The 25,338-nt window shown below is 38.1% G+C and overlaps 1 protein-coding gene across 2 annotated transcripts in view; it reads right to left on the reverse strand.

Moving 5' to 3' along the window:
* Nucleotides 1-24,731, reverse strand: part of TBC1D23 (TBC1 domain family member 23) — a gene marked incomplete at its 5' end in the record, with an annotated part of 62,669 nt that extends 37,938 nt beyond the window's left edge. Inside the window, one exon of one of the 2 annotated variants that reach the window (XM_079704687.1) lies at nucleotides 24,640-24,731. In XM_079704687.1, coding sequence (XP_079560813.1) covers nucleotides 24,640-24,692 — 53 coding nt within the window. The remainder of the gene's footprint in view (nucleotides 1-24,639) is intronic. The other variant, XM_079704686.1, reaches the window with a different exon arrangement.
* Nucleotides 24,732-25,338: the final 607 nt, after the last annotated feature.

Consider the following 25,338-nt stretch of genomic DNA (forward strand, 5'->3'; position numbering starts at 1 on the left):
AATCTAACTAGTAACCACACAAGAAACATTTCGTTCTTTTGCTATATGGTCACCAAAATGTTGGACGAGAAAGTGAAAGAAACGTCATGTCTACTGTTGAGACAGTTAATTAAGGTCTATAGTTGATAAAGACTGGGATTTATCTATTCTATTTGGCCAAAATGTACATGACAGCCTGTTAGAATTCAAAGGATTGTTTGTAATCATTACACAATGAAAATATAATGGAATCTTTCTTAATAAATACCATACTTTTAAATGATTAAATGTGTAAATAAACTGAAAACACCATTTAATGAGATAAAATTCTTTTTACCAAATTAATGAAGAACTAGAATTTTCCCATTTTTCTTTTTTTTAAATATTTATTTATTTATTTGGCTGTGTCAGATCTTAGTTGCGGCACGTGGGATCTTCGTTGCAGCATGCGGGATCTTTCAGTTGCCGCATGCAGAATCTTTAGTTGTGGCAGGCGGGATCTTTAGTTGCGGCATGTGGGTTCTAGTTCCCTGACCAGGGACTGAACCCTGGCTCCCTGCACTGGAAGCACGGAGTCTTAGCCACTGGATCACCACGGAAGTCCCTAGAATTTTTCCTTTTTTCAGTGTAAAATCTTTGGTTTCTTTTTGAACTTTGCCAAATCCCTTACTATTCCAGACAACAAAGTCAGTACTTTGGAGCAAAATGTCCAATCCTCAGTGTACTTGATAATAATGATAATAATATACAAGCACATCTCTGTTGATACAACTACTATTGGATTATTTGATGCTGCCCCCAGGGAACCAAAAAAGTGGTTTCCAGGAACACAACTATGAGCAAGAGACCAGAAAATGCTGCACCTTAAGTAGTCAAAGGCACTTTTCACAAACTAAACAATTAAAAGTAATGTTATCTTCTGAACAAGGTGTTCAAAGGTTTAGTTATCAGACCTTCAACGTTACAAATGTGCATGTAAAAGTAGTAAAAGAGCTGAAAACAGTGAAGTTAATTCATAAAAGAGTCAATTTCCTATCAAGAGATAGGAACTCTATGGCATTTAGCTCTCAGACAGAACTTTCCTTCCCGGAAAGCAAATTTCTTTTTACTTTTGAACAAGCAATACCTAATATCCAAAAGAAAAACGCATGTCTGGTGGAGTATGACTGGGTGGGTTGCGATTTTTTAAGTCTTCTTTGATTATGGTGGCTTCTTACTATCCTTACAAGATAAAGTTGATAGAAATGTACTGGATATTCAGACAGGTCTTAAAAACAGAAAAGTACAGGCCTTGTCCATTTATCCTAGTAAATATGAAAAATAAGTAATTGTCTTCTTTGCTCAAAGATTTAAGGCAAAACAAATCCAAAGTTTTAGGGTTGGCAAGAAGCAGAAAGGCATCTCTTCCTGACTCTGTACCTTGAAACTATAACATTTGTTTGTATGACAGTATAGCGCTTCCCTGGTGGCGCAGTGGTTAAGAATCCACCTGCCAATGCAGGGGACACGGGTTCGATCCCTGGCCTGGGAGAATCCCACATGCAGCAGAGCAGCTGGGCGGGCCCGCGCACAGCAGCTGCTGAGCCTGCGCTCTAGAGCTCATACTCTGCAACAAGAGGAGCCACGACAATGAGAAGCCCACCCACCACAACGAGGAGTAGCTCCCGCTTGCCTCAACTAGAGAAAGCCCATGCACAGCAACGAAGACACAACACAGCCAAAAATAAAAACAAATAAATTAATTTTTAAAAATAGTATAGGTTTCTGTCAATGATCTATCAATGACATATTTTCAAAACTTAAATAAATCCTAATGGAATTTCTCCATATCTGATGTTCTGTGGCAAAATCACCTAATCTAAGCACTGTAACCCGATCTGCTAATCACAGCAAGGCAAACAATGTGACTAAATTTATATGAAATTATTTTAATGATTATATTTAAGTTAGCAACTGAATTAGATTTTTCTTCCTCAACCAAATGATGAGTAACTTCTAGCACACTGAAGCATTTGCACAACGCAAGTTAAGGGGGTGAGGGGACATGAATTTTCAAACACTACCAAATTAAGCATTCATTTCTAAATGCTTCTAGAATTAATAAATTCAATTTGAAATTTTGTAATTATTTTCCAAATAAGCTGTACATTGAATCATATTTAAAGTTTTAATTTTTAAAAGCAACTAGATCATACTATACGTTGTGTTCCTAAAACTTAAAAAGTTACGGAAAATCTGCCACTGGAAAAAACTAACTATATATTACACTTTTTTCTAAATTCTGTTTTCTTCCTAATCATGTTCTAAACACTTCTCTTCCCTATAATTTCAAAATGTTTGCAAAGTTTAATTGTACACACTCCAAATAGGAGATGAAAACAAGACAGTCCATTGCCTAAAATTTTTTTACATATCTTTCTGCACTTAAAATCCATATTCCTCATCAGCCATTCTGAATTCCCCTATACCCACCTCTCAGAGCCTGGCAACCACTGATTTACTCTCTGTCTCTATACATTTATCTATTCTGGACACTTTATACATAAAACCATATATACATGGTCTTTATGTCTGGTTTCTCTCACTTAGCATAACGTTTTCAATGTTGTAGCATGTATCAGCACATGCTATTTATTGCCAAAAAATATTTCATTGAATGTACTATATTTTATCCATTTATCACTTAATGGACATTTGATTTGTTTCAACTTTGTGGCTATTATGAGTGTCTCTTTTTTGTTTTTAATTTTATTTTTTTAAATTTATTTTTGGCTGCGTTGGGTCTTCGTTGCTGTGTGTGAGCTTTCTCTAGTTGTGGTGAGTGGGGGCTACTCTTTGTTGCGGTGCGCAGGCTTCTCATTGCAGTGGCTTTTTTTGTTGCCGAGCATGGACCCTAGAGCACACGGCCTTCAATACCAGCAGCACACAGGCTTAGTTGCTCTGCGGCATGTGGGATCTTCCAGGACCAGGGATCGAACCTGTGTCCCCTGCATTAGCATTGGCAGGCAGATTCTTAACCAGGGCACCACCAGGGAAATCCATGACTGTCTCATAATTTTGAACATTCATACCAATAATTCAATTGGTTAAGTGTATGATGCATACATAATACTTACTAATTATTCATTCTTCCCAAGAAAGTCTGGAAGAATTTAAAAATCAAGTCTATTAAAACTTCACACCCATTAGGATGGCTATTATTTTAAAAAAGAATGAAAAAATAACCCAAAATAAATGTTGGTGAGGATGTGGAGAAACTGCAACTCCATGCACTGTTGGTGGGAATGTAAAATGGTGTAGCCCCTTTGGAAAACAGTATGGCTATTCCTCAAAAAAATTTAAAAATAGAACTACCATATGCTCCAGCAATTCCACTTCTGGATATATACCCAAGAGAAGTGAAAGCAGAAACTTAAACAGGTATCTGTACACTCATGTTCATAACAGCATTATTCATAATAGCCAAAGGTGGATGCAACTTAAATACCCTTTGATGGATGAATAAACAAAATAGGGTGTGTGTGTGTATACATATGCATGTATGTATGTATGCATGTATACATAAATATACACACACACACAATGGAATATTATACAGCCTTAGAAAAGGATATTCTGACACGTGCTACAACATGGATGAATCTTGAGGACATTATACAAAATGAAATAAGCCAGTCACAAAAAGACAAATGATGTACAATTCCACTTATATGAACACCTAGAATAGTCAAATTCATAGAGACAGAAAGCAGAATGGCGGTTGCTGGGGACTGGAGGCAGTGGGGGAATGAGGATTTTATGTTTAATGGGTATAGAGTTTCAGTTTTACAAGATGAGAAGAGTTCTGGAGATTAGTTGCACAACAATGGGAATATAGTTAACACTACTGAACTGTATACTTAAATGGTCAAAATGATAAGTTTTATGTATCCTACCATAATTTTAAAAATTCAGCTATATTCAATATATCATAAAAGTTCATGGGACTTCCCTGGTGGTCCAGTGGTAAAGAATCTGCCTTGCAACACAGGGGACGCGGGTTCAATCCCTGGTCAAGGAACTAAGATCTCACATGATGCAGGGCAACTAAGCCCACGCACCACAACTACAGAGCCCACGCACCCTGGAGCCTGCGCGCCACAACTAGAGAGAAAACCTGCACGCCACAACTACAGAGAAGCCTGCACACCACAACAAAGAGCCCGCATGCCGCAACTAAGACCTGATGCAGCCAAAAATAAAATAAATAAATCTTTTTTAAAAGTTCATGAATCCAGGCTTTAGAGTCAGATCTGAGATCCAATATTGGCCCAACTCAATAGCCATGTAATCTTAAGCAAGTAACATATTTAGAAACAGTGCTTATCTTAGATCAGTTAACATTTAAACAAATTTCTGAACACAAAGCATTCAGTGCAATATTTGGCACATAATAATTCTTCAATAAATAGAAGCCACGAATACTATTACTGTTGTTATTATTACTGAACAATAGCTGACTTTTTTTTTTTTGACAAGCAAGTTCTATTTAATTCTCAAGGAACAGAAAATCCTTGTTCATAAAACTTCTTATAGAACAAAGAAAAAAGCCAAGCCATTAAGTTTAATTTTGAAAACAAAAAACAGGTAAAAAATATTGGCCAACTTGACTTATGACATTGAAAAACACAAAGAATTCAAATCTAGCAACGTATTAAAAAATAGTACATTGTAACTAAGTTGAATTAATCATAAAAGTGAAAGGAAGTTTCAGTGTTTAAAAAAATCTTTCACTGTAATTTACCACATTAATGGCAAAGAATGAGAGATTGGGTGATCAATGATAAAGAAAAAGCATTTAATAAAGTTAAGTTTTTTTCTTCTCCAGATGGAATCAACTCTTAGCAAACTTGAAATAGGGAATTTTTTTAGCTTTTTAAAGGCTTTCTCCTAAAAACCTATTGCAGATGTCATTTTTAATGGAAAAAACAAAACTTGAAACGCATTCCTATTAAGATTGGGAACAAGACAAGAATGCCTGAGTTGCTTCTACTTACCAACGTTATTACCAGATACCTGACCAATGCAGTAAGACAAACAAATATAAGTAGAATAAGTGAAATGAAATATATAATTATTATTTCTAACTAAAATCATTTATATAGAAAACCAAAGAGAATCCAATAGCTGACTTTTAAAAACTGACTTTTTGGGACTTCCCTGGTGGTGCAGTGGTTAAGAATCTGCCTGCCAATGCAGGGGACACAGGTTCAATCCCTGGTCCAGGAAGATCCTACGTGCCGCAGAGCAACTAAGCCCCTGCACCACAACTGCTGAGCCTGCGCTCTGGAGCCCGTGTGTCACAACTACTGAGCCCGCGTGCCTAGAGCCTGTGCTCCACAACAAGAGAAGCCACTGCAATGAGAAGCCCGCACACCACAACTAGAGAAAGCCCGTGTGCAGCAACGAAGACCCAATGCAGCCAAAAACTTTTTAAAATAATAAAAATTTTTTAAAAGGCAGGACCAGCATTAGAAAACAAATAATTCATTTTAAAAAATTGAAAAATAAAAATTGACTTTTTCTTATCGTAACAAAATCAAAGGGGATTTCCAATGTATTTTGACCTCCAGGAAGAAATAGGACAGGACTGGAACTCAGAGTCCCCAGAAAAGGCAACAGGATATATTCTGATCAGAAGGTGTGCAAAGCCAGAAACAGACAGAAAAGGAAGTAAAGAACCAAATGGGAAGAGTGAGAAAGGATCTCAAATTAGCACAGACAAGAGGCAGGCACGGTGCAGGTCTTAGATCTGAAAGCAAGAACAACACTATAAAACTTCTGGAAAGAAAAACATAGGAGAAAATCTTTGTAACCTTGGTTACAAAGGAGTTCTTAGATATGTACCAAAAGGATGATCCATAAAAGGAAAAACTGATGAATTAGATTTCATTAAAATTAGAAACTTCTCTTGAAAAGAAAAACAAGGAAAGGGCATGCCACAGATTGAGAGAAAAAATATATAAAATTTCTGATAAAGGACGTGTCCAAAAAATACACCAAATGCTTACAACTTAATGAAACGGAGCAGGACCTTATGGTCCTTGCCCCCATGTCCTCAGCCAGCCTTTTGTGTGTGGAAAAACTTCAGCCAAAGAATAAGGTTAATCAGAGAAGTGCGAAAATGCAGAAACAAAGGAAAACAGTCCAACAAACTAAATAATAATAGTTTAGTCATTAAGCATAGTCAAGGACCTTTAGCTCCTCTTTAAGGGCTACAGATAGTATTCCGAGCCATAACCTGTGAGCTGTCTTATAGATACTAAAAACCCCCACCAGGTGGAAGAAGTTAACTACTTGACGACCAGATTGCAGCCACGACATAAGCTGCCACAATTCTGAGAGCTGGCCTCAAAGAAATGGGAACAAACTGACCCTGGAACTGAAGATTAACTGTACTTAAAACAAACAAGGTGACGCTGATCAGACCACCACATGTCCAATTTCAAGGTGACTGTCAGAGCTGACTATGCTGTTTCTGCATGTAGTCCCCTCTTTTCACCTATAAAAGCTCTTGCCCACTGACTGTCAGTGGGTGGGAGTTGGCTTATGGGCAGGAGTCCACCCCCCACCCCCCTTCTGCTGGCCCCCAAAATAAAACAAACTTTCCTTTCCACCATGCCTCTTTATTGGTTTCAGAGCAGGGAGCAGCCACACTTCCACTTTCAGTAACATTAATAGTAAGACAAAAGCCTGATTAACAAAAAATGGGCAAGTAATTTGAACAGACACTTCACAAAAGAAGACATATGAATGGCAAATAAGTACACGAAAAGAAGCTCAACATCATTAGTCATTAGGAAAGTAAAATAAAAATCAAACCCATGATGAGATAGCACTACATTCCCACCAGAAAAACTGAAAGACTAACAGTACCAAATGTTATTTATTGTAGGGCAAAACTGCAACTCTCATACGTAGTTGGTGGGCATGAAAAATGGAACTGAACTTGGTATCCAGTTCGGCAGTTTCTCATAAAGTTAAACATAATTTTTTCCATTCAACTTCTAGATATTTACCTAAGAAAAACAAAAGCATATATTCACACAAAGACTTATATATGAATATTCATAGTAACTTTGTTTATAACAGCCCCCAAATGGAAAAATACATATGCCCATCACACTGATCATTGGAAAAACAAATTGTAGTATAAAATGGAATACTACTCAGAATTTCAAAGGCAAAAACTATATGTAACAACATGGATGAATCTCAAAAGCATTATGTTTTTAGTGAAAAAAGCTAGAACAAAAGACTAGTATATACTGAATGGTTCCATTTAACTGAAACTTTACAAAAGGCTGACTATAGGGATAGAAACAGATTAGTGGTTTCCAGGGCCGGGGGTAGGAAAAAAAGGGGACTGACTACGAAGCAGTACAGGGAACTTTTTGGGGTGATGGAAGTGCAGTGCTGGCTACATGATTGTACATGCTGGGTAAAACTCATCAAACTGTACCCTTAAAATTGGTGCATTTTCATGTATTTAAATTATATTACAAAAAAAGATAACTAAAAATATGTAAGGGACCTTAAGATTCTTACAAATATATTTCATCATTATAAAGTTAATGGTGTTATTATGAATAAAGAACTTGGGATAGCATGTTACTATGGGATTTCTTTACATGGAATTTCAAAATAATTTAGGGATCACATAGTCAAATAATTTATTTTTAAGTTTAAGTTAAACCAAGTAAATAAATGCATTAAAATACTGCCTCTCTCTTTAAAATGTGAAAATGCTTCTGAGGATAAATTTTCTGCTTTCTTTACTATCTTGGTGAGATTTTTGTTCAGTCATTTTCATAGGAACGGCACTCCTTGTGACCAGTATTTATGAGTGAAGGAGTAAGGCTTGGAGGGAAGTATGTGGCTCTAAAATGGCTTTTTCTAATTCTGAACAGCTAACTGGTCTATATGGCACTTACATGTTCTATTATGGCCTTTTTCGGTAAAACAGTCAAACAAAAATCAATACACTATCTTTATATTACTTTATTTTAATGATATTATTCCATTTTTAAAAGTCATTTTAGAGAATTTGGTCAATGTATAAAAAAATTTAAAAACCAACCACAAGTCGGGGGGGAGGGACAAATTGGGAGATTGGGATTGACATATACACACTACTACATATAAAATAGATAACTAAAAAGGACCTACTGTATAGCCCAGGGAACTCCACTCAATACTCTGTAATGGCCTATATGGGAAAAGAATCTAAAAATGAGTGGATATATGCATGTGCATAACTGATTCACTTTGCTGTACACCTGAAACTAACAAAACATTGTAAATCAACCATACTCCAAGTAAAAAAAAAAAAACAACCACAACTCTATTACCATAAGATTAACATTCCGTAAATAACTTTTCAGTTCTTCATATATATGTATGTATGTAAGTGTATGTGTGTGTGTACAAAAACATATATACACATAAAAACTGTTATACTGAATATATGTATATTTTTAATAAGCGTATTTTTAAAAATATTTATTTATCTATTATGGCTGCGCCAGGTCTTAGTTGTGGCATGCAGGAGCTTTAGTTGCGGCATGCTGACTTCTTAGTTGCAGCATGTGTGAGGGATCTAGTTCCCCGACCAGGGATCGAACCCGAGCCCCCTGCACTGGGAGTTTGGAGTCTTACCCGCTGGACTACCAGGTAAGTCCTTATATTGAATATATAATTTTATGCTCTGCAGGATTCACTTATTTATATTTTTCAAAAATATCGTACACATTTCTCTGAGCCATTCAATGTTCTTAAAAAATAAGATTTTTAATGGCTGAGTAATTGATTTGGCTGTCCCCCTACTGCTTGGTATTTAATTTTCCTTGCGTTAATCTTTTCCCACTTATCCTTAGCACAAATTCCCTCAAGAATTATTCAATAATCAATATTCTTTAATGTTAAAAGTTAGGTAATGCAGGCATCAAATATTATTTAGAATTATGATAGTATCCATTTGAACAAAAAACAAAATCGTGAAAGGTGGGTACTTCAGAGAAATGAAATGGGAAGGAAACTTTCACTTCTCACATAGCATCAGTCAGTACAGCTTGAGTATACTTATAATACATATTATATTTGTATGTACTTTTTGAATAATTTAAATAACATTTATGGATTCCTTTTTAACATATATATCTTTCACCAAGCAATAATTAAGAATGAGTAGGGCTTCCCTGGTGGCGCAGTGGTTGAGAGTCCGCCTGCCAATGCAGGGGACACGGGTTCGTGTCCCGGTCCGGGAAGATCCCACATGCCGCGGAGCGGCTGGGCCCGTGAGCCATGGCCACTGAGCCTGCGCGTCTGGAGCCTGTGCTCCGCAACGGGAGAGGCCACAACAGTGAGAGGCCCGCGTACCACAAAAAAAAAAAAAAAAAAAAAAAAAATGAGTAAAGTGAGTCAGCTACAGGCACGTTCAAAGCAGTGCTTATTTTAACTATGAAAAACTACACACAATGTAAATTGTCCTAAAATGAGGAATTGATTTAAATCAGCAGATGGAATACTAAGCAACAGTTTAAAATGCTAAAAAACAATTAATAACATGGAAAATGTTTATGATATTAAGGAAATGTATTAAGTTAAGAAAAAAAGAGTTTTAAAATTAACATCCAGGGAGGAACCAAGATGGCGGAGTAGAAGGTATAATGTTATAAGTCATAATTCTAGTTATTACTTTAAAATGTATATCTCAGAAATAACTAAAAAAAAAAAAAAAAATAAAATAAAATAAAATAAAATAAACATCCAAGCATACATGTTTAAAAGAAAAAGTACATTATGCCCACTCCCCACCCAGTCTTTCCCATACACATGGGGAAGGATATAAAAAAAGTTTATTTCTAGTGGTTTACTTACAGGGGAATTTTAATTTGTTTTGTTTTGTTTTGTTTTAGGGGGGATTATTATCTGTATCCTCGAAAATGCACAAATATTTGCAAGGAGAAAAAAATAATAATTCTCACCTCAAACATACATGTCCTTGCTTAAAGTATTAAGTATCTACTACTTAAGACTATTTCACATAATCAGTAAGAAGAAAACAATCAGTAAGAAGAAAACAATGTGGCATATGTAACATACATATATTAATTTATTTTAGTTCTCTCATACTGAATACTGAAAGTGTAAAAAAAATAAACAAGGGCTTCCCTGGTGGCGCAGTGGTTGAGAGTTCACCTGCCGATGCAGGGGACACGGGTTCGTGCCCCGGTCTGGGAAGATCCCACATGCCGTGGAGCGGCTGGGCCCGTGAGCCATGGCCGCTGAGCCTGTGCGTCCGGAGCCTGTGCTCCGCAACGGGAGAGGCCACAACAGTGAGAGGCCCGCGTACCGCAAAATAAATAAATAAATAAATAAAATAAAATAAACAAGTGCAACCCATACTGACAACAAACTTTTCTAAAAGTTTAAATATATGATAAACTTGGAAGGAAGTTAAAAGATGTAAAAATATTTGTTTCTAGTTTTGAGCATGGAAGAAAATTAATTTTGGAGAAGGCATGTCCTCCCCATGCTTCCTGTGTAAGGAGTTAAAAGTAGAGGGTGGAAGGGTGGCACAGATTTGCTATAAGAACTTTCATGTGGCTTCACTTTATGTCCTCAGTATTAGTTCCATCGCCTAAGACTTCAAGCACATTCTTAACACCCTGAACTTCACTCCTTTGTCTTCCTGCCACATTCAGAAAGCTGCAAACTCCTAACACTGGGATAATCTAACCAGTTCTGCCTTCTTTGTTCCCATACTCTGCTCACTGAGGACTTCATGGGAAAAGAAATTAAGACAACTTCATGATGCTATCATAGATTCACCACCATGTATTTCTTCTAGGCATCAATGCTACCTGAAAATCTTCTATTTACCACTTTCTTCAGACTCCCTACCCAGCCACTTTACCTCAAGTGACGTTACTTCTGACTCCAAAGAGAAAATATAGGACAGCAGGCTTCTCTTCCCTTTGATCTCAGCCACTCTCCAAAACCAAACATAAGTAACTTATTATCCCAGACATCATTTCCTTCTTCCCTAGATGCACAGATGTCTAGGTGTCCTTTCTCTAGTCCAAGACTGATAACTTCACCTGGGTCTTATCTCCCTCATCCCTCCCTCCCCCACCCCCCCCCCACCCCAACTCCTCTAGAGCCATGTGCCACCAATTATCCCCCTCTCTCCTATCTTCCACTTCTCTTTCTCCACTGGCTCTTTCCTCTGAGCCATATACTCAAGTATTGCTATTAGAAACAACATCAATAATGACAACCACAAAAACTTCTCCAAACTTTCCTTTCAGGTAGGTAACCAAACTCTTGGTTGTTCCTTTCCCAGCAAAGCTTTCTGAAAGTATTCTTGACAACGTATGGCACCACTTCTCCCTCATCTTCCACTCAACTCCTCCTCTTACGCACCCAATCATTCCTCCTCCTTCTCTGACACCCACAAATCCAGAGGGACCACTCTCCCTATGCTCCTTCCCAATAATCAAATCTTTACCTTAATTTGACCTTTCCAAGGCATCTGACGACTCACCTTTCTCCAAAAAAAAGATACACAGGGACTTCCCTGGTGGCGCAGTGGTTAAGAATCCGCCTGCCAATGCAGGGGACACGGGTTCAATCCCTGGTCCGGGAAGATCCCACATGCCACGGAGCAACTAAGCCCCTGCACCACAACTACTAAGCCTGCGCTCTGGAGCCCACGAGCCACAACTACTGAAGCCCTTGTGCCTAGAGCCCATGCTCCGCAACAAGAGAAGCCACTGCAATGAGAAGCCCGGGCACGGTAACGAAGAGTAGCCCCTGCTCGCTGCAACTAGAGAAAGCCCGCGTGCAGCAACAAAGACCCAACACAGCCTAAGTGAATGAAAGAATGAATAAATAAAAACTACTCATGTTTCTTTAAAAAAAAAAAAGATACACAAATAGCCAATAAGTACATAAAAAGACACACATCATCATTAGCCATTAGGGAAACTCAAATCAAAACCACAATGAGAAAAAAGAAAACCCACAAGGAGATGCCACTTCACACTCACAAGGATGGCTAATACCAAAAAGTCATAAGAGAAACTGCAACCTTCATACATTGCTGGTAGGAATGTAAAGTGGTTCAGCTATTTTTGAAATTGGTTTGACAGACCCTCAAAATGTTAAAGTTGCAATATGACACAGCAATTCTACTCCTAGGTATACATACACAGGAGAGAATACAATACATACACCACACAAAAACTTGTACATAAACCACAATGAGATACTACACAACACATCCATTAGGATGGCTAGTATCCAAAAAAAGAGGGGGGAGGGGGCAAAAATATGGAGAAATCAGAATTCTTGTGCATTGCTAGCTAGTGGAAATGAAAAATGGTACAGCCAACTGTGGAAAAGTTTGGCAGTTTTTTAAAAGTTAAACACAGAATTAGCATATTACCTAGCAATTCCACTTCAGGGTATATACCCAAAAGAACTGAAGGCAAGGATTCAAACAGGTATTTGTACGTCCATGTTCACAGCAGTATTATTCACAACAGCCAAAAAAAGTGGAAACAACCCAAATATTCATTGATGTATGAATGGATAAACAAAATGTGGTACATATATATATACAATGGAATGTTAGCCTTAAAAAGGAAGGAAATTCTGACAAATGCTACAACATGAATGAACTCTGAAGACAAATGCCAACTGTGGGAAAAAAAGTCACAAAAGGGCAAACAGTGTATGATTCCACTTATATGAGGTACCTAAAATAGGTAAATTCATAGAGACAAAAAGTAGAATAGAGGTAACCAGAGGCTGGAGGTAGGAGGCAATGGGGAGCTATTGTTTATTAGGTAGAGAGTTTCTGTTTGGGATGATGAAAAATTCTGGAAACAGACAGTGGTGATGGTTGCACAACACTGTGAATGTATTTAATGTCACTTAATTGTACGTGTTAAAATGGCAAATTTTATATTATGTATGTCTTATCACATTAAAAAAGGCAACAACAAAAAACTTCTAAAGAATATTTATAACAGTACTATATTATTCATAATAGCCAAAAAAGTAGAAACAATCCAAATGTCCATCATCTGATGAATAAATAAAATGTGTATTCATACACTGGAATACTAAGCAATAGAAAGGAATGAAGTGTTGATAACATGCAACACGTGTGAACCTTGAAAATTATGCTCAGTGAAAGAAACCAGACACAAAGGCCACATATTATATGATTTCATTCACATGAAATGTCCAAAATAGGCAAATGTAAAGAGATAGAAAGTAGATCATTATGCCCTGGGGTGACAGGGGAGTAAGACGGATGCTAATGGGTATGGGGTTTCTTTGGGGGTAATGAAAACACTCTAAACTTAGATCATGGTGATGACTGCTTAACTCTGGGAATATACTAAAACCAGTGAACTGTACACTTTAAATGGATGTATTTTTATGATTCATAAATTACATCTCAATAAAAATGTTACAAAAAAGTAACTTCATTAGAAATAGTTTACAGACTCTTTTAATTTAGGGCTTTAAGAGGAAGCTTTTGTGTCAACCCTCATTTACTATTTCAATGAAGGGAGTGTATCACTATGAAGGGTCCAAGCCACACCTTAGCCTTGTTAAGGGGATAACAGCTTGCCTTGTCTCTTAACTTCTCAAATTGATACTACTTGCTAACTACCGTGTGGGAAAGGAACAGAATCATAAACAGTTGCCATGGCAGCTCAATAGCAAAAGCATCAAGAATTAAGAATATAAAGGCTTAGAAACAATGTGTTACAGAGAAAATAATATAAAATTTAAAATCAGAAAACATGACACCAGATTCTATACACTTTTAACAGCTGTGTGACCTAAGATACCAACTCAGTTTCTTCACCTGTAGAACAGGGATAGTATCAGATACCATCCAATCAAAAGAGGTGGAGAGTATTTATACAGCACATGAATTATCTTCTGTTCTACTAGACTATCACTCCCACTCCTCTTTCATTCCATCTTAATGACTACACTTTGCCTGAATTTGTCCTTTCCAACTTTATTTTTCAGGACGGTCTCCATACAAGACTCCGCAGGCATTGAAGATTCACTGTTTCCCCAAAAAGTAGTGTGTCAGACAGTGAGTTGCTGTTCACATGAACCACTGCTGGGTACATGTGACACAAATCCTGAGGCACAAATGAGACAATAGTAAAATGTGGAAAAAACTAAAATTAGAAGACAAGCGAAAACACGAGTGTAGGAATACTAAGTAACTCTTCATTTAAGTCAAGATTAAATCTTTAAAGGCAAAGTAAGCACTCAATAAGTTTTTTTCAATAGAAAGCATACATATGAAATAATGAAGTAGCCCCAGAATTAAGCAATTAGCAATCATTCCCAGCAACTTATTAGATGGCCTGTATGACTTCCCCTAGCCTATTCAACTTCAAAATAGACTCTTGTCACCCAAAAGCATACTGAGATAAATTGCTAAAACACTTAAGACAGAATGTTTTCTGGGTTGGAAACAAATCGTTTTAATTCATCAAGCTTCTCAGTCTACCAAGTAAGCTAAGTCAACTTCACTAGTTTTGAAAATTCTTTAAAATCCAATCCTTTCCTGTAATTATTTAAAAAATCAAAAATTATAGTAGTTCAAAAAGACCACTTAGGACCTAGAATATACATAATCACCTAAGCTTAAATGCAGAGTACAGAGAAACTAGAGAAAACCCAAATTACCAATTTTTAAAAAAATTAATTTTGTGTCTTAAAGTGGTCAGGATCTAAGATACATTATTATGTGATTAAAAGAAAAATACAAAAGCCGCATTACAGGGGAAATCAATAAAAGCCCAACACCTGCTGTGTAAACATCTTAAATGTGTTATTTCTACTGCAAAGGATATTGTTCAAACCTCTGACTGCTAGCAGTAGTATAGTCATCCCTCCGTATTGGTTGGAGATTGATTCCAGGGCCCGCTGCAGATACCAAAAACCCAAAGATGCTCAAATCCCTTATATAAAATGCCATAGTACAGTCGGCCCTCTGTATTCTCGGGTTCCAAAACTACAGGTTCTACACTCCTGTATATGGAACTCAAGGATACAGAGGGGCTACTGTATTAAACAGAGCCAAGAGATAAAATGGACTCAGAACTCTTCACTGAAAGTATTCCTAGCATTCAAGTATATAAAGAACAATATAGCCTATGATTATTCTCCTTTCCCCCAATATTTCCACATTTGCTCATTCAAAAGGTCCTACATGTGACCTCCCTTTCAAAAAGTCATCTCTCTCTTTCCCTTTACGGTTCAACGCCCTGCAAACTGTAGTCTCCACTCGCCTCCACGTCATCTCTCCTCATTCACTCAAACCCTCCATTGCTCTAATAAAACTGCTCCAAGGAGTCATCAGTCATCTTTCCTGGTCCTCATCTTCTTCACATATTCTGCAAAGTTAGACTCTCTCATTAAAACACTCTGCCTTCAGTTTGCAGTACTTCTCCTGTAACTCTCTCTAACCCATGCTCTGAATTCTTTCCTCCCTAACAAAAGTATTCTTTTTTCAAATCTTCAATAAATATGTATTGAAGCACCTACTACATGCTAACCACTGTGTGAGGCACTGAAGATCTAGCAGTAAACAAAGCCGGTGCTCTCATGTGGCTTACAGTCTAGCTGGCTCCTCCAAGGTTTTAGCCCAGGTCCTATTATCTAATCCCATTGAACACAGATGGGAGCGGCTCTTTTAGAGCTGTAGTTCATTCCAATTTGTTTAGAATGTAAACCGCTGATGAGCACAGATTAAACAATGACAGGCCAGCTTGCTCATGTATACACATTATATCCAGGCACAAGCTTCTGATCAATTATTTAAAACTCAAAAGTAGCCAGCTAACTAGTCATGAGCACCAGCAAATTGTGTAACAGTGACAAGTTGCACATGTTGAGTTGTGGTTTCATGACTTAATTTGTGCCATCAGACTTCTGGTTATTTCTTAATGCCCAGGTCATGAGACATCAGCACCAAAGCTTTGTCTGAACTTATTTTGCTACTATTGTTAGCACACTTGTTACAAATTACTACCAAACCAAAACTCCCTACTTTGTTCCTGAATATTTTGTGTGACATTTGTTTGAAATGGAAATAGCAGAACTTTGTTACAGATTTACTTGTACAGTAGATATGGATGGAGTTGACCATAATATGTATTATGCAACTTATTTTTAAATACCAATCTCAAATTATCAAAGCATTCTAACAGCAAATAGTATGATGGCACATTTGGAAATGACCGTGACACCTTACAGTCCATGAGAGCACAATTTGTTAACTGTGAAATCTTGAAGTTATCTGGATTCTTGTCAGACACACTTGCTACAGTATTTTAACAAAATGTATATTTGAATGCCAAGGGGAAAAACACCCCATCCACGAGCTTGAAAAAAAAAAAAAGTGAAACTGTGTATCAGGATTAGAGCCACAAAAGCAGCTTTGGGAGACTCCCCTATCAAATACTGTAATCCTCTGCAGAATGTGTGTTTAACTAGGATCTTGGCCAAGTAAAAAAGGTGCTAAATCTAGTCCTCTTGGCTTGAGAGGACAAACAAACATGATAGCTACAATATTTCAGCACTGTGCAATAGGCGAAGGAGACAGTGATCACAGACTGCTTTGTAAACTACTAAAATTAACTACAGTACAAATGGACCAGATGCTTTAAATTTTCATAAACTTATTTTTGATCCATAATCCACGTGGATCAAATTGCACCAATGGTATACCTTCCTCTGCTAAGAAAAAACACAGGAATTTTTGTGTAAGCATTAAAAAAAAAAAAAGCTGCTTATAACTTTACCATATGGGTAATGTTGCAATGCATTTGCTGTAAGACTTGGCTTACAAAATGAAAGAATATCTCTCTACTAATGAGTAGTTAACTTTAGAGAGTGTTCTAAATCCTTTTCCTCTTCCATGCTTCCCCAAAATAAAAAGTCCCCAACACACTGTTCTTTACTATACATATAAGGTGACTTTCTAGCACTTTTAAGGCACAAAGAAATGCATCAGCGTCTTTCCCCTCACCCCCCAACCAAAGCACTAGTTTATCTGGAAACTGAAAATAGTGTATACCTTTTGCTTCAAAGAAAGAATGGGATGAAAACAGCACAAGTCAACATGAAACAGCAAATTACCTGTTTCTATTACAAATTTCCACTTTACTCAAAATGTAATGAGAAAAGAAATACCCCCAATATTCCTTTTCTTGAAACCATCATTTTGGAAGATAAAGGAACAATTATTGCAAATGAGGTGACAATATTTGCAACATTTGGGCAATTCTTTCCAAAGGTACTTTACCTATGGAGATCATAGCTTGGCAAAGAAATACATAACGGATTTATTTTTTAAACCTGAATTCCAACATTAGTAACAACTTATTCAATAAAATAGGCTCTCATTTATTTTCATGTCAGTGGTTAAATCTAAATGGAATCTACAAAATAAGCTCAAGAATGTTTGGTATTCAGCTGCACACCCATATGAGATGAATACATCCTTCTATGCGTCACTTTTATACTTCAAAACAGAGACCAGAAACTCTTTAAAGAGGGACAATAACCACAAGCAAGCTATTTTAAAAGCAAGTTTCTTATTTCTCCAACATCACTGAATAAAAACAATGAAAAAATTACTGAGGTGAGAGTTATTAAAACTGTGTAACTGTTTACATGTTCTAATTAAATACCACTACTGTGCTCTCACAAACTAGATAAGTAAATCAAAAATTATAATTTTAGGGCTTCCCTGGTGGCGCAGTGGTTGAGAGTTCGCCTGCCAACGCAGGGGACACAGGTTCGTGCCCCAGTCTGGGAAGATCCCACATGCCACAGAGCGGCTGGGCTCGTGAGCCATGGCCGCTGGGCCTGCACGTCCGGAGCCTGTGCTCCGCAACGGGAGAGGCCACAAAGGTGAGAGGCCCGTGTACCGCAAAAAAAAAAAAAAAAAAAAATTATAATTTTACTTCCATAAATGATACATATACATATAATTGTATTGCTTATATATCTACATATATTTAATATATAACTTATTACATAAATACATTTAAATATATAACATATTATATAATCTAGATTTGTAACCATAATATCTTTTAAATTTTATTTATTTATTTACTTATGGCTGTGTTGGGTCTTCGTTGCTGCGCGCAGGCTTTCTCTCATTGCAGTGAGAGGGGGCTACTCTTCGTTGCAGTGCATGGGCTTTTCCTTGCAGTGGATCCTCTTGTTGCAGAGCACAGGCCCTAGGGCACGCAGGCTCAGCAGTTGTGGCGCACGCGCTTAGTTGCTCTGCGGCATGTGGGATCATCCCAGACCAGGGCTCGAACCTGTGTCTCCTGCATTGGCAGGCGGATTCTTAACCACTGCTCCACCAGGGAAGTCCCTGTAACCATAATATCTTAAGATAAAAAACTAATCTATTTAAGTGATTTTTGGCAAGAGATATGAGAACACATTATGAAAACCATAGAGATATAAAGTTACAGTATATAATGCTCTGTATCATATCCCACCATATCAAGCATGAATTGTCCCTTCCTGTGGATACAAGAACAATAATGTGTTTCACAGCTTATGCATATCCTTAGAGCCTTGTAAAGTGCCACAGAAAATACACACCATATGTTGAACAAAGCACAACTTTGCATATTGTATGTTTCAAAACACATGGCTAATTGAGTATAGGATTAACATATTTTTAACTGGGTTCTCTCTAGCTATCTGTTAAAGTATTTGTGAACTATATACTGTACACGCAGTCAACTTTAGAAAGAGCACAGGGCTTAAAGAGCCATGAGTTTAAGTCCCAGATTTTCCACTCACTGGGTCTACTGTCTAACCTCCCTATGCCTGTTCTCTCATCTCTAACAAGGAAAGGAAAATAATTCATAATTTCCCTTCTTCATAGAATTGTTCTAAGAGCCAAAATGAGATAGTATACAAAGGATAAAGCTCTACGTAAACATAGTATTTTCTTATATCTTCTTAGCGAAATTATTAAATACCACCATAGCAACTAGTTTTATGTAACAACTGCTTTAAAGTAAGGAAAGCACAGGCTACAGCATTCCCACCCAACTACGAAATGCTATGTCAGCTTCAGGATAAGAAAAAACTCCTTTAACCTTCGAGAAGAAGGAAGATGTGAAACAAATGATTGAATTAGTCATCATTTTCTCAACTCAGGTCAAAAGGTAAGACAGACCCTTAAAAACAAATATACATTAAATTTCAGGAAATAGTTTTTCTTTAATTGGCTCTTACTGCTCTTGCATTTCCACAAACAACAATTTGCTCTTATGAACCTAACATATGGGACTGATTTGTTTTCCATGTGTAATTCTCAATATCTAAATAAGCCACTTCAAGCACTGTCCCTTTTCAAGCTGTATAATCCTATTCTACTCTACTGAAGCATGTAATTTCCAACAACACAAGTACTTAAGTATCTTCAGAAGATATCTTCATGTATCTATTCCTAGGGCTAAAATGATGAAAAACTGAAGTGCCCAAGAATGTCAGAACAATGCACAGTTCTGGTTTTAAATGTTTCAAATTTTTTCTACAACACTACATAGCAGCTTGAATATAACCAGTATTTAGTTGATGTTTGCTGAATGAATTAGAATGCTTTGCCTCTATTTTGCTTTTTGATACGTGGGGCGGGGCGGGGGGCGCACTGTCTTTCGTTTATACCAAGTAGGATCCACATTTCATCATAAGCAGCAGAAAAGATTTGCCAAACATACTTTATCGATTCTGTTCAGAAGACGCCTACTCATGAGTTGGCTGTGTATCACAGTACACTTAACTAGTGCTCCAGAATTACCTGAATTGCCTCACTGTACTCAGGGAATGCACCTGTATTCTCAGCAGTGAGTACAAATAAATAGAAATAAATTAATTGAATACATTTCTTTAGCGTGCAAAAACCAATTACTAACTCTTACCTGCGGATATTAAAACATCTACAGGAACAAAATCCTAAAAGTGAATTATTTTTTAGGAATTACCTCTAAAAACAGTAAAATCTGAATTATAATAATAACATTAATATAAATACTATAACAAAATAAGTCTTAATTTCTAATTTTTGTCTACCCTCTACTTACAGTTTACAAAATCAAACAGTTGTCACTTAAAAACTCCTAATTCCAGCCAGTAAGGTTCATTTTCTCTTCCTTTTTTGTAAGGTAATATCTAGTCTTGCTAGAACTACAAGCTACCAATATTCTTCTTAAGCAATGGGTTACATTTTCTTTCATATTAAATGTATTTCTTTATTGATTTTATCATGTCTGAAATTGCAATCACCTGCTCCCTAAGTGACACTTTAAATCTCTATTTCAATGCTTATGAAATGGAAAGCACTGAGAGTACTATTCACAAAGTGCACAAAACTTTGAAAAAGACCCCATTATTCTCAAAACAATTCCTATTCACATTTCAAATTACAACAATAGAAGCTTCTTTATGGAACTGATATTTCTACAATTTTAATAAAAGTTTAGCAACAATTTAAGAAAAGTTGTACAAAAAAATTTAACTAAGCAAACTCAGAATACCAACAGTTGTTGTACAATCAATGTGTACACCAAAAAGAAAATTTTCTTTAATCATGACTTTAGATCTTAAGGAGTTATTTCAGAAAGAAAGTCTCAGAAAATGAAAGCCTCAATTTCAAAGCTAGTTTCTTCAATACCAAGAAGAATAATGACCAATCTTTAGACTGTAATAATTTAACATTTCTTTTATTTTCAAACCTGTAGCTTATACTAACTTTTTAATTAAACTTAAATCATTTCAAACTGTAAACATTTTTACAAGGATTTCTCCATGCCCTCTGAGCTTACATGGCTGCAATTTCAGAAAGTTTTGAGAGCTGAGGCAGTTTCTGATAACCCTGGTTTTCCATAAAAAATGAGCATTACACCAGCAGACAATTACACAGCTCACAAAAACAATGGAGTCAGAAAATGTATATGAATTGACAGCTTGGTATATTACTGCACATGATTTTACAAAAGTCTGTATTCATTCATGCACACATTCAGACAATAAACATTTACTGAGCCACCTGCCATCAGCACTGCCCATGAGAAGTTCACTAGCTAAAGAGCAATGATAAATCATGTAGTCAGATAAATTATAGTATAATTATGTAATATATATAGTATAATGTATTAGGTGATACACTATAACATACAAAGACATAACATACATACAGATATTCCTCTAACCAACTCATTCGGAGATACACATCATCTAGAACCTTGATAACTAGAGTATGGTCCATGAACCAGAAATGCCATCACCCAGTGGGTGGTCAGTCAGAAATATGGAATCTCGGGTCCCAAGCAAATCTACTGAATCAGAATCTGCATTTTAACACGCTCTCCAGGTAACCCCAATGCACATTTAACTTTTGAGAAACAATGATCTAGAACATAATTGAAAAACAGTAAATAAGTAAAAGTGACATCTTGTACTTTTAAGCTCTTCAGGCCCCATCCTGAGCCTTTTTACAAATGAATAGATAATTTAACAAGTTCAGCTACTTACCTTCACAGATCAGGAACAAACTGGGAGATACCACTGACAACAAAGAAAGAAAACAGGAAAAACTAATAAAAAGCAATCTCAGAAAGGGATGGCTATAGGGGACCATTTAAACAGCAACAATCTACCCTTTCTGCCTAAATAGGCCCGAAAGGTGTCAGTGTGTTACAGAAGTATAACAGTTATTGATGTTCTTAAATGTGTCTCCTCTAACTAGACCACAAATTCCTTGAGGACAGGGACCTAGTTTTATTCTTATACACTTATATTTGTAAACTGAATGACCCTAAAGCATTAAGATGAGTTTGGTTAGGCAATGAGATGTATAATACATTTCAGAAAAAATTCTATCTAAAAAAATTACAGGGCTTCCCTGGTGGCGCAGTGGTTGAGAGTCCGCCTGCTGATGCAGGGGATACGGGTTCGTGCCCCGGTCCGGGAAGATCCCGCATGCCCGCGGAGCGGCTGGGCCCGTGAGCCATGGCCGCTGAGCCTGCGCGTCCGGAGCCTGTGCTCCGCAACGGGAGAGGCCACAACAGCAAGAGGCCCGCGTACCGCCAAAAAAAAAAAAAAAAATTACAATAAAAATGTCACAGCATTTTTTTTTTTTTAAAGAATAAAGCCTCTCCATTCTATAACAACCCAATCAACAAGCACTCTAAGAACAGAGGCTTTACTGAACTTGTGGCTCCAAATCCAAATCTTTTCTGACTCTATTCAAACTCACTTCTAGGGGACCAGTGCGTGGAGTGAGTAGAGAAACAGATTAGAAGAGAATGGAGGGAGAATAAAAATCAGAGAACACTCAGGGTTCCTCCACTCGTGAAAATAAAAAGAGAAAAGGAGAAAAAATACTACCTCTAGCAACCATTCACTCCATGGTCCTTGCCCCTGTAAACCAGACACCTGCTCACAATCCTCCTAACCTAAAAACTTAAAGACACCTTAGCTCTAGAAACACTTCCCCTTGTGGCCTGCAATCAGCTATTACAGCCAGTTTATAATACAACAAATTCACTCTTCCAAAACAGCAAATTTCATGATGTTCTAGTCATTACGCTCCAAACAAATCATTAGTTTTCTTGCCTATGTCCTTGCTCATGCTATTACTTCATAGAGAACTTTCTGCTCTGTTAATCTGACCCTGCATGTTAGCCACCAGCCGTGTGTGGCTACTTAACATTTGAAATGTGGCTAAACCAGACAGAGATGTATGATAAATGTAAAATACACATCGAATTTTAAGACTTGGTACAAAAAAGATGTAACCGTATTGTTTTTTTAACAATGATTACATGTTGAAATAATATTTTGGATATATTCAATTAAATAAAATAGATAATTAAAATTAATTTCACCTGTTTCTTTTTAATGTGGCTACTAGAAAATTTAAATTACATATGTGGTACACATTACACTTCTATTGGACAGTGCTGGTCTAGATCCTACTCATTCTTCAAGGCCTAATTCAAACACCTCCAGCCCCGTAAAACTTTCCCCAATGACTCCAAGTGGACATGGTTTCTGTCTCCCTGAATTTCTTTTTCTTTTTTTTTTTTTTTGCGGTATGTGGGCCTCTCGCTGTTGTGGCCTCTCCCGTTGCGGAGCATAGGCTCCGGACGCGCAGGCCCAACGGCCATGGCTCACGGGCCCAGCCGCTCCGTGGCATGCAGGATCCTCCCGGACCGGGGCACAAACCCGCGTCCCCTGCATCGTCAGGCGGACTCTCAACCACTGCGCCACCAGGGAAGCCCTCCCTGAACTTTCATATCACTTTTCTTCACACTCCCAAAGAACCAGAGCAATTTTACCTTCTTAGTGAGTGTCCCTATTACAGCTCCCCAACTCCAAGATAAGCAAATCAAGAAAAGAAACTACATCTAGGTCACATAAATTTTCATCCTACACCTTGGAGAGTGCATGTACTAAGTTGATGCTTGATGTCTGCTAATTGAGAGTTGAACTTCTCAATTACTGTATTATCCATCCCTTTCACCGATTTCCATTTCTTCCTGAGGAATTAAACTCCATGTCTACAAATGTCCTGGATTATAATTAGACAGAGTGCCAGTGAGCTGTACATATATGATGAACAAGCAGATCTAAAACTATCTAATACCAGTAGTCAATACACTTACATCAACTGTAAAAATTCGACAAGCCTCTAAAGGTTCCACTTTTTTTTTTTTTTATGATACTGTCCCTAAAAGTGTATTGTGAAGATCAACTAATTCAAATGTAGGAGACTTTCCCAGAGACCAGAGATTAACGACACTGGGTGACTAAAGTCTACCAAAAATTGTCCGAGATCCTCCCACAACCCTGAGAATAGATCAGGTAAGCATACAAAGGCTTGAGTAAAGTAAGAGCAGTGTCTTATATCGCACCCAAAGATCTGAAATCGAGCTGTGAGGAAAGTGATAGGAAGGGAAAAAACGGCTTGTGTGCAAGAGACGAAGGGTGTTAACTATTGGAACGCGAAACGAGAAATAAAACCTAGCACAAAAAATGTCTGAATTATGTGGGAGGGATCCTCCCTGCGTGTATCTCTCAACCTCTGAACCCTGAGGCAAAGGTCGCGGTGATCATTTCAAGTGGTCTTTTCTTCAAATGGTATTCCACTGCCTGAGATCTGCATCCGCAAATCTTCCTTCCTCACCAGCCTATTCTGACTCCCCGGGCCAGGAATTACGGCCAAACCCAACCCTGAAGCCACCCTTCTCCAGCACAGTTTGGAAACCGTCGGATGAACCGGGAGGGCCGAACTGAGACCCAGCAGCTGGACGACACCCCTCTCCCTTCGAGTCCGGGCTTAACCCCTTGGGCAGGACTGGGCTGGCAGAGAAGAGCCAGTAAGCAGAGGGGGCGGGGCAGGGCGCCGAACTTCGAGGACGGGTCTTCCCGTTCCATGCCGGCGCCTGCCGGTGCCGCGGGGACCCGCAGGGTGGTGACAAGGCAGAACAGAAAGGCAGTGCAAAGCAGCCCGGGGCTTTCACTCACCAGCCGTCGCCGCCCGACGTTGGCAGTGGCAGGACCTCTTCTCCTTCCGCCATTGCTGTTGACGTCCACGTCACTTTGCCGAAAAGTGGACCCGGTGCCGAGGCCGACTCAGACCCAACGTCGTAAAAGGTCCTCGGAAGTCTGGGACTCAGCTTCTGGAGAGGGAAGGGAAGAGGGAAGAGGCGACGACGCGAGGAACGCAACGTCACGACGTCCCGAGGGCGAAAGGTAACTTGAAGGAGGAGACGTGGACAGCCGGTGCCCCTCCAAAGACTATATGTCCCAGGATGCCGCGGGGCCCGGGCCAGGCGCAGTGGGCGGGGCTTGGCGAGGGCGTGCGTCCCAGTAGGAGGCCCTTGAGAGCGTCGCTTCTTGGCGTCCAGTTAGTGTCTCCTCTGCGTCTTGGCGTCCTGCTTAAAGTCATGTTTGACTGTCTTAAATAGTGGAGAGGCGAGGGGAGGTGGGAATTCTACAGGGAGGGTGGAGATAGGAGCATAGCCACATTTGGGCCATTTCCTAGTGCAACAGCTGTGTTTGAGAAAAGAGTGGGATGTAAGGAAAAGGCACGCTCACCCCTGTTTGTGGGGCGCGGTCAGAAGTACAAATGGAGGCCACGTACTTTATGTTTGAATACTTTAAAAGTTTTTTTTTTAAGCTAAATAGTAAAGGAAATATGTTCTAACCTCCCACCTTTATAAA

This window comes from Hyperoodon ampullatus (assembly GCF_949752795.1).
Source record: "Hyperoodon ampullatus genome assembly, chromosome: 5".
In the NCBI taxonomy this organism is placed as follows: Eukaryota; Metazoa; Chordata; class Mammalia; order Artiodactyla; family Ziphiidae; genus Hyperoodon; species Hyperoodon ampullatus.